The sequence below is a fragment of the Pristiophorus japonicus genome, chromosome 17 (assembly GCF_044704955.1).
Source record: "Pristiophorus japonicus isolate sPriJap1 chromosome 17, sPriJap1.hap1, whole genome shotgun sequence".
Classification (NCBI taxonomy): Eukaryota; Metazoa; Chordata; class Chondrichthyes; family Pristiophoridae; genus Pristiophorus; species Pristiophorus japonicus.
In genome coordinates, this window is record NC_091993.1 from 124,758,316 (window position 1) to 124,768,578 (window position 10,263).

Here is a 10,263-nt window from a genome sequence, read left to right on the forward strand (position 1 = left end):
ATTTCTGCAGTCTGGAAGAGTCCGTGTTCCAAGTCTATGTTCAGTGTGTGAGGTTGTAGCCCCTGTTTCATTATTTGAAAGGCCTGCTCCTCAAACTCTAGTTGCACTTCAGTCCCACGCTCCTGATCTTTGGGCACCCGGTGCGGAGGGGAGGGGGCAGGTCGGAAGGCCTCCTCGTAGGACTGCTCCTGGGCCTGGCCAAGGGGGCCATCAACCGGTCCAGACAACGGGAGGTTGAGGGGGTCGTTAAGCCCAACTGCCTGCCTCTCTTCCACGGTTACATCCGAACCAGGGTGTCCCTGGAGATGGAGCACACGGTGTCCACCGGTACGCTCGTGGCGTTCCGTGAGAGGTGGGCACCGGAGGGATGGAGTGCATCATCACCCCTGGCAACCAAATTTTAATTTGATTTGAGTTTCCAAAAGGTTATTTGTTCATTTTTGGGTTCTAGTGCCCTCGCCAAAAGGGGCATTTGATTTTATGTTTCACACAAAATAGTTGTAGAGCTGTTGAGTTGGGAGTGGCTTAGCCAGTTCTGTGATGTTCACAAGACTCAATAAAACCCCAGCCAGTTGGGTTCGGGGGATCCACAATGAGGCAGGTGGTTGTGAGCCTAGCAGATGAACTGGTAATGTGTAGTGGGATTGTTAAACCTTTGCTAATAAACCAACTAGTTCTTAATAGCAATGTGTTGCTAAAAATTCTTAAGCAAAGAACCCATGAAGCAAATACATTATACTCCTGGTACGTAATAAACATCTAGCTATATCGATAATGATTCTGCAGTATCATGCCAGGCTTTAGTGGCCGTGGAATGTGCCTTTTCACGTTGGGCAGGTTCTATGGTAGAGGAAGCACATGGAAAGCATTATGAAAACTGGTGAATACGGCAGCCTCGTGTCTTATATTGCTAGGTAGGGGTCAAAGTGGCAGCAGTATAGCTCAGGTCTGTTACCAAAGTCGGGTCAGCCAACAGTGCCAGGATTATAAAGTAATGACCTTTATCGCTCCTTCACCCTCGATAATACCAAGCCAAGTACACAGACAGCCACATGTGTCCTCTTGCTATACTCCCAGTGCCGTCCCCTAATAACTGCCCTCAGATGTCAGCCCTGGCTCAGTGGGTAGGACACTCGTCTCTCAGTCAAAAGGTCATGGGTTCAAGTCCCCATTTCAGAGACTTGAGCATAAAATCCAGGCTGGCACTCCCAGTGCAGTGCTGAGCGAGTGCTGCACTGTGTGAGCTGCCACCTTTTGGATGAGGCTTTAAATCTACATTTCAACAGCAACTGCACTACAAAAGTGCTTCATTGGTTGTAAAGCGCTTTGGGACATCCTGAGGTCATGAAAGGCGCTATATAAATGCTGTCTTTATTTTCATTAGTACTCAAGTGACATGACGGCATGTAAGTGAAGCCCAACCCAGATACAGGAGTGTTTGATACAGCTACTAAAAGGACGGTAATACAAGGGTTTGGTGGGTACCCTGTGTTATCGGTTGTGGGTACCTGGTGCATTCAATGTGAGCCTAGAGCGCTAGCACTGATCAGGAGCCAAGAAATACCATCCTGGCACTTGCCGATCTGGCCCTGGTTTCTGACCTACGACCCCCATGGTGTTTCTGGCACACCATGCACTACACAGTGAGAAATAAAGGAAGGAAGACTTGGACTTATATAGCACCTTTCACGAACACCAGACATCTCAAAGCACTTTACAGCCAGTGAAGTAGTCTTGGAGCGTAGTCAGTGTTGTAATGTAGGAAATGCAGCAACCAGTTTGCGCACAGCAAGCTCCCACACACAGCAAAGTGACAATGAGCAGATAATCTGTTTTTTGTGATGTTAATTGAGGGATAAATATTGGCCAGGGCACCAGGGATAACTCCTCTGCTCTTCTTCAAAATAGTGCCGTGGGATCTTTCACATCCACCCGAGAAAGCAGACGGGGCCTCGGTTTAACATCTCATCCAAGAAATAGCACCTCCGAAGGTGCAGCACTCCCTCAGCACTGCACTGGGAGAGCCAGCCTAGGTTTTTGTGCTCAAATCCCTGGAGTGGGACTTGAACCCACGACCTGCTGGCTCAGAGGCGAGTGTGCTGCCCACTGAGCCACAACTGACACAACTGGGAACATATGTGCGATATTTAAATGATGCTTCTGCAAGTTGCGGGCTAAGGCTTCTTTTACTACTTTCACCAATATGGCATGGAATGTGAATGTGCAAGCAGCCCGCCACATTTGGACCCTTAGGCACCCGTTTTACGCCTGTAAAACTGCCGCGGCAGTAAGTAATTTCCAGGCCCCACAGTCTAGGCTCCACTTGCCCACATATAAGAAATCAGCTGTGGGATGTTCATCATTCATAGGCAGTCCCTAGGAATCAAGGAAGACTTGCTTCCACTCTAAAAGTGAGTTCTCAGGTGACTGAACGGTCCAATACGGGAACAGGTGGGACAGACAGTGGTTGAGGGAAAGGGTGGGTGGGGAGTCTGGTTTGCCACACGCTCCTTCCGCTGCCTGCGCTTGTTTTCTGCATGCTCTCGGCGACGAGACTCGAGGTGCTCAGCACCCTCCCGGATGCACTTCCTCCACTTAGGGCGGTCTTTGGCCAGGGACTCCCAGGTGTCGGTGGGGATGTTGCACTTTATCAAGGAGGCTTTGAGGGTGTCCTTGAAATGTTTCCTCTGCCCATCTTGGGCTCGCTTGCCGTGTAGGAGTTCCGAGTAGAGCGCTTGCTTTGGGAGTCTTGTGTCAGGCATGCGGACAATGTGGCCCGCCCAACGGAGCTGGTTGAGTGTGGTCAGTGCTTCGATGCTGGGGACGTTGGCCTGGTCAAGAAGACTGACGTTGGTGCATCTATTCTCCCAGGGGATTTGCAGGATCTTGCGGAGACAGCGTTGGTGGTATTTCTCCAGCGATTTGAGGTGTCTACTGTATATGGTCCATGTCTCTGAGCCATACAGGAGGGCGGGTATCACTACAGCCCTGTAGACCATAAGCTTGGTGCCAGATTTGAGGGCTTGATCTTCGAACACTCTCTTCCTCAGTCAACCGAAGACTGCACTGGACCACTGAAGGCGGTGTTAGACCTCGTCGTCGATGTCTGTCCTTGCTGATAGTAGGCTCCCAGCACAAATCATAGGAACAGGAGGAGACCATTCAGCCCCTTGAGCCTGCTCCGCCATTCGATCTTGGCTGATCTGTATCTTAACTCCATCTACCCGCCTAGGTTCCATAACCCTCAATACTCTTTCCTAATAAAAATCTATCCATCTCACATTTTGACATTTTCAATTGACCCCCCCCCCCCCCTCAGCCTCAACAGTTTTTTGAGGGGAGAGAGTTCTTTGGATTTTCATTACCCTTTGTGTGAACAAGTGGCTTTGGAGTCAGAAAGGGAAAAACTGGACAGGCAGAAAGTTATCTCCATTTCAGCAATGCCAACACAATTTGCATTTATAGAGCACCTTTAACGTAGTTAAAACATCCCAAGGTGCTTCACAGGAGCGTTATGAAACAAAATTTGTCACCGAGCCCCATAAGGAGATATTAGGTCAAATGTCCAAAAGCTGGGTCAAAGAAGTAGGTTTTAAGGGGCATCTTAAAGGAGAAGAGAGAGGTGGAGAGGTTTAGGGAGGGAGTTCCAGAGCTTGGGGGGCCAGGCAACAGAAGGCACGGCCACCAATGGTGGAGTGATTATAATCAGGGATGCTCAAGAGGGCAAAATTAGAGGAGCGCAGACATCTCGAGGGGTTGTGGGACTGGAGGAGATTACAGAGATAGGGAGGGGCGAGGCCATGGAGGGATTTGAAAACAAGGATGAGAATTTTAAAATTGTTGCTGAACCGGGAGCCAATGTAGGTCGGCGAACACGGGGTGATGGGTGAGCGGGACTCGGTGTGAGTTTGGACACAGGCAGCCGAGTTTTGGATGACCTCAGGCATACGTAGGGTAGAACGTGGGAGGCCAGCCAGGAGTGTGTTGGAATAGTTAAGTCTCGAGGCAACAAAAGGCATGGATGAGGGTTTCAGCAGCGGATGAACTGAGGCAAGGGTGGAGACGGGCGATGTTACGGAGGTGGAAAGAGACATAGAAACATAGAAAATAGGTGCAGGAATAGGCCATTCGGCCCTTCGAGCCTGCACCGCCATTCAATATGATCATGGCTGATCATGCAACTTTGGTACGGTCTTAGTGATGGTGCGGATATGTGGCCGGAAGCTCATTTCAGGGTCAAATATGACACCAAAGGTTGCGAACAGCCTCAGGCAGATGCTAGGGAAGGAGATGGAGTCAGTGACTGGGGAATGGAGTTTGTGGCGGGGACTGAAGACAATGTCGCTCAGGCGGTGGCAGGGGGTGTGGGGGCCGGGGGAAGGAATAGGGGACTGGCTCTAAAAATATACATGTTGTAATAATAGAGAGATAAAATGACTGCAGAGTCAGGAGAAGGAGGAAATAATAGAGGCAGAACGTAGGCATAAGCTGAGCAAATGATCAATAGGTCCGAGCTGAGGGCAGGGTAATGTGATACCAAACACTTACACTGTACAGACTCGACCGAGTATAAGTGGGTCTATGAAAAGACAACCACTCCATTGCATACCAGTCCTTCCTCCCATTCTGTCTCAGTCAGACTCGCTGGCAGCTCGCACACTGGAGGCAGCTCTCTCTCTCTTCCTGATGGACACGTGTGAAGTGTGTTAAAATCTTTCGGCCGCACATTTGAAACCGTCTAACTTCTTGTTGTGTTTTTTTGTTAAAAGTTCAGCCCCTTCCATAAAGGGACCATGGATAACAGTCTGCGCCGCTTGAAGCAAGAATTGGTAAGGGTCTATTCGAATTATTTTTTTTTGGGGGGGGGGGGGGGCGGTGGCTTGTTTTGTGTTTATTGCATTTGACACTAACGTGGGCGGTAGATGTGGAGGTCCATCTCTCTGTGTGCTGTGGGGGCGAGAGAATGAACCTGTGTTTATATATCAAATATTGGGCTATTGACTCTCCGTCTCCCCTTATTTAATTACTTGGAGAGGGAATAATAAATTGAGGAGGTGTCAGAATGTCGAAATTGCAATCATCCCATCTGCCCCTGGATTAAACTGCAAATGGCTTGGAACTCTGTTGCAAATCTGCAAATGTAATTCATTTTCAGGAGTGTCGGGTCAAACTCGGAATCCCAGGCACTTAGCTCCTCTGCGCTTGTTCTTTTTGGGAGGGTGGGCATTGAGTTCCTTGTGTTTAAGTTAACATTTTGCCGGGATTTGGTGTAACTTGTGTTGTGTGGGTGTGGTGGCTGGGATCGAAAATGAGAGTCCCCCCTCTCTCTCTCTCTGCATCCACTCAGTCCCTCCAGTGTCCTCTTCCACGCGAAGGTCAAGGGGGTTGTCTGTATCCAATGGCCCACCCAAAATACCAGGGCTGAGGGTTGAGGAGAACCCCAACCAGGGCAATTAATCTTACTCAATTGAAGTGACTGAGGGAAGGCAGGGTGGAACTCGGTTGCAAACGAACCAAGACTTGAGCGATGGGACAGTGACCAGGGTCAGTGAATAACCAGCAAACAATAAATCCGATTTTGTTACCTGAGATTCCGAAATACTTTCCAGCGGGTTTTATTTTTGGCATTGTGCAATCCGCAATTGTGCCAGTGTTTAAAAAAAGAAATAGTTGGCCCATTGAGAACGATGCATTTCTAATTTCCACACGCTTGCTTTGTGTCTAACAAGCAGTCGGAATGAAAGCATTGCTGTGTAAATATTTTAATATTCCTCGAGTTTGTTTTCGTTCTCAGTTGCTGACTGGAACACGCACTAAAGCACACACAGACACACATAATTAACACAAGTTCACATCCAACCCAGTGATTTGCTCCCTCGCATTTTTAATTCGATTATGCAGCTTGATTTAACCGTTTGCAAAAAAAAACTTTCAAATAAACTATCCAGACAAATAAAGTGTCCAGACACATAATCTACCAGGACAATCCAGATTGCCAGCTCTCTCGGACTTAACCTGGAGTCATAGTCAGAGATTGTAATTCACAAAAAAAATCCCCAGCTCTGTCTGATTGATATAGAGGCAGACGGGACTCGGTGAAATGTTGATATTTATTAAAGCCTTGTCACTTGTCATGTTATTTCGTTTTTTTTTTAAAACGTGAGCCCACCTTGAGGTGCTGATTAACTGGATCAACCAAGCGACACCCATCCAACATATGGCCACCCTTTGATAGGCTTGCGTTGTCACCAGACTCCTTGTCAATCAGCCGTTCCTGATTAATAAAACACAGCTCCCCTTTTAAAAAGGACATAATTTCTCCCACTGCGTCCACCGGGGGCTTGTGCCTGTGCGGGGAGAAAACGAATGCATGAAAGCAGGTACCCTATTGTCAATTAAACAAAAGGTAAGACTATAAAAGGGGGAAAGGCTTTGTTCTGGGGCTGTTTAATCCTGTTCAATGGGAGAGCGAATCTGTGTACAGGATAATACAGCCCCCACTGGAGTGCACTGTATGCGAGAATGCATTAAGTGACAGAGAGTGAGATGGACAGCAGTTATAATAGAAAGAGAGAGAGAGTTGTGCATGTGTATTAGCGTTTCAAATATTCTTTTCGATGGGGTTCGATTGCAAACCTTTAACTTAATGAAACGATGCGTTTTCATTTCTAATGACGGTGGAATTAATTGCTGATCGGAGCTGATTTGTTGACAGGTCCAGGGGGCAATGTTCGTCCCTGTATCAAATTCCAGAGCATTTCTTTAATGAAAATGAGTTGATGGGATTCAGCAACGGTCTAGACATCCGTGGTCAGCTCGATCCCGATTAAATCATTCGATGGAGGTCTGGAGTAAGAGTCAGAATTCAAACACTGCCCCTCTCCCAACCCCCCCTCCACTCCCCCCACAAAAAAACCCCCCTAAAAGTTCAATTTTTCATCCTTATTATATGCCTCACCTCAGTATCTTGTGAGATTGCCTTTGGGGAGATCACAAGTCATTGGGAAACTGTTTTGATGTAGATTATATTTATATTGGGTGATGTTTTGACTTACTGTGTAAGGGATCATCTCTACGTGGGCAAGGATATTCAGGGTTTGGCGAAACCCTGCACCCCTTTAGATCTAAGAACATAAGAAATAGGAGCAGGAGTAGGCCATTTGCTGCTCCACCATTCAATAAGACCATGGCTGATCTTTCACTTCCCTGCCGCTCCCCATAACCCAGCCGGTTGCCCCACCAGAGGTCCACGAATCTATCTATCTCCACCTTAAATATATTCAGTGACAAATAGAAAGAGATTATTTGTCTTTTACATAAGTGCTTTAAGAAGAGAAGCAAAACTGTGCTGGGGAAGTGGTGAGTAAGCAAATGGCTGTCTTGTGCAGGTGATGTGTGGTTCGTTAGTAAATGGGGATGACATTGCGATGCTTTCAGTATATTCTGGTGATATAATGCTGCAGTGCTTAATGGTGCAAAATGTGCTTTGACAGCAATCCATGAAGAACGCTGGAGATGAGCTGCAGGACCAGATGAATTGTATGATGGGCGCCCTGCAGGAGTTGAAACTTCTCCAAGTACAGACAGCTTTGGAGCAGTTGGAGATCTCAGGATTTCGAAGCCAAGCTTCATCCGTCATTAACCGGCAGCAACGCTTGCGAAATGGGAAAGAAGAGCTCAAGAGCAGCCAGGGCTGGCCGGGAACCAGGCTGGAGAGAAAAACCTACAAGCCCAGCAGTAGCAACAGCAGCAGCAGCACACTCCGTGCAGCGAGTCCCACAATCTTCCCAGGGCAGGCTGAAAAGACCTCATGGTTAGGAGAATATATCAAGGAGGCTCCTTGCCCAGAGATGCAGTCACCGGCGCTATTGCCTGTGTCTCTTGGTCTTCCCGAGGATGGACCATCACCAGAGGCATCCAGGCTGGACCTCAACAAGCAGACCCAGCCGGTTGCCCTGCCAGAAGTCCAGGAGACTCCGACAGCAAGCAGATCGGGCAGTAGGACAACCCAAGGTTGCGACGCCCCCAATGATTGGACCTCCTCCCTGCTCTCCCAAAGTAGAAACAGGCAGCCCCTCATTCTGGGAGACAATGTCTTTGCCGACTTGGTGGGCAACTGGTTGGATTTGCCCGAGCTGGAGAAGAAGCCACCCCACCCTGCCTCGGTGGAGGGACGAGGCCGACATGACCCTGTCCCGGCCCTCAGCCGATCTCAGGAATTCCAGAAGAAGTTGAACCTCACTGCCAACATCTTCAAGAAGCTGCTGAGGAGTGTGCGGCCGGACAAGGGAAAGCTAACCAAGGAGAAGCGGGGCCAGACACCCGTGGGTAACCCGGGAGACCCCATCGTCAAGCGGCCCACCAAGGGATCCAAGCAGAAGGTGACTTTTTACTTTGCACTGCGGGGCAGCAACGCCCAGAGCAGCCGGACTCAGGATGGACGTGGGACCGGCTGTACCACTTTACCAGAGGAAACGAGATCGATTGGCTGCACAAATAAACTGGCACAGTCGGTGACCGAGAAACAGTCTCCGTTTGACTACAACACCGTGGTTTGGGTCTGATGTCAAATGTGACAATCTTTCGATAACAAAAAAAAATGAATTGCACTTAATTTCTTTTTCAGTGGCCCCAATGACAATGGGCGTCGATATTGTTTACATTTTTTCCAAATGGTTTCTAGTTTGAATATTTGAATGTCAAGAGTGAAAGGTATCAAGACTATTTCAAGGGGCATTGCCAGATGAAACCTTTTTTTTCTCTGTTTTATTTCCACGTTTTTGCATTAAGGCAAACCTGGGTTGAAACCTGTCACCCTGTTACCCATCTGTAAAGTCACTCCAACCCAAAGGGCACAGGTTCATCTCGGCTCCTCTCTCTCTCTTCAGCAACCGAGGCCATTCCTCTCTTATACCTTCCCAAAGTGCCCTGGCTCTCCTCTTGATGGAGCTAGCTCATTTCTGGAGCTCGGTTCCTGGAAGCCCTCCGGTTTCTGACCCAAGTGGCCATTTATTCTCCGCGTGTGACTGGTTCCACTGAGTGTGGGCTAGATGTTCCAGCCCAGGATTGATCGTTTGCCCAGGTGCGGACCCTGTCCTTGGCCAAGGGTCACACAGCCGGGACCTTCTGGCTAACCCTGACTGATTGCTTCACTTCCTAGCCCCAGAGGCACTGAGTCCAACTGGGATCAGCCGTGCACAGACCAGAGCGGGGACATGGCATCTTCCTGGATTCAGTACCACAAAGAGCAATGCATTTAATAACTGCGTCGCAAATGGGATCTTTGTCCGTTCCCTCCACCCACTCCTCTCCCTATCTGCCCGTGTTCAACAAGGTTCTTCTCTTGCTTAACCTGTAAGTTCTATTAGACTAGTTCAAGCCTATCTTTATAATCCCAAGATGAGTGAACATTGTTTTCATGTGATATGGATGGTAGGACAGCTTCATCAGATGAGTGTGAATATTATGTGGCCTGTGAATGAGTGAGACAAAGCATCAGAATTTTGTTTTTATTTAGAATCAGATTTGGTTGTTAATACTTGGATGTAGTAGATTAGTGAGGTGTTACCAGATATTACCCATGGCCTGTCCAAGACCTTTAACTTGAAACTGTTCTATACAGGGACACGGAGCTAAAAGATTTAATAAACGTTGACAGTGCCCACATTGAAACAAGGCTGGCTGATTTTTACAATCATCTATTATGAATGTGTTCCTGAGAATAATGTGATGCATCTCTGACTAATGTTCTTTCTTTTGAAATGTTTTCGCTCCTGTGCTCGCTGACCTACATTGGCTCCCGTTCCAGCAACAATTCGACTTTAAAATTCTCACCGTGTTCAAATCCCTCAATGGCCTCGCCCATCCCTATCTCTGTAGCCCCCTCCAGCCCGACAACCTCCGAGATCTCTGCGCTCCTCTAACTCTGGCCTCTTGTACATCTTTCCAGGACTAAAATATCACTGATCATGAAAGGGTTGGTGAGATAAAATGAAGGAGGGTGGGAGGAGAGAAAGACTCCTGTATTTACACGAGCCAAATCCAGGGATGAGGGAGAGGCTGGAGAAGCTGGGATGGATCACCTTGGAGCAGAGAAGGCTAAGAGGAGACTTAATGGAGGATTACAAAGGATTTTGTTAGAGTAGATAGAGAGAAACTGATTGATGGGGACCAACTGTTGCCACTGGCAGGAAGGTGGGTAACCAGAGGTCAGTGGTAACTTGCAAAAGGGAATTGGATATATACTTGTCAAGGAAAAATTTA

At 48.1% G+C, this 10,263-nt stretch overlaps 1 protein-coding gene across 1 annotated transcript; it reads left to right on the top strand.

The window, feature by feature from the left end:
• Nucleotides 1–4,704: 4,704 nt before the first annotated feature.
• On the top strand, nucleotides 4,705–9,058 carry inka2 (inka box actin regulator 2). The gene is made up of 2 exons (XM_070859493.1): nucleotides 4,705–4,829; nucleotides 7,494–9,058. Exons 1-2 carry the CDS (start codon nucleotides 4,794–4,796, stop codon nucleotides 8,562–8,564), a joined length of 1,107 nt encoding a protein of 368 aa, XP_070715594.1. The 5' UTR covers nucleotides 4,705–4,793; the 3' UTR covers nucleotides 8,565–9,058.
• The last annotated feature ends 1,205 nt before the right edge of the window (nucleotides 9,059–10,263 follow it).

Excerpts from the sequence above, each read along its gene's own strand:
- inka2 (XM_070859493.1), top strand. The coding sequence starts at position 4,794 with ATGGATAACAGTCTGCGCCGCTTGAAGCAAGAATTG. Across the intron at positions 4,830-7,493 it reads GCCGCTTGAAGCAAGAATTG|CAATCCATGAAGAACGCTGG; the intron begins GTAAGGGTCTAT and ends GTGCTTTGACAG.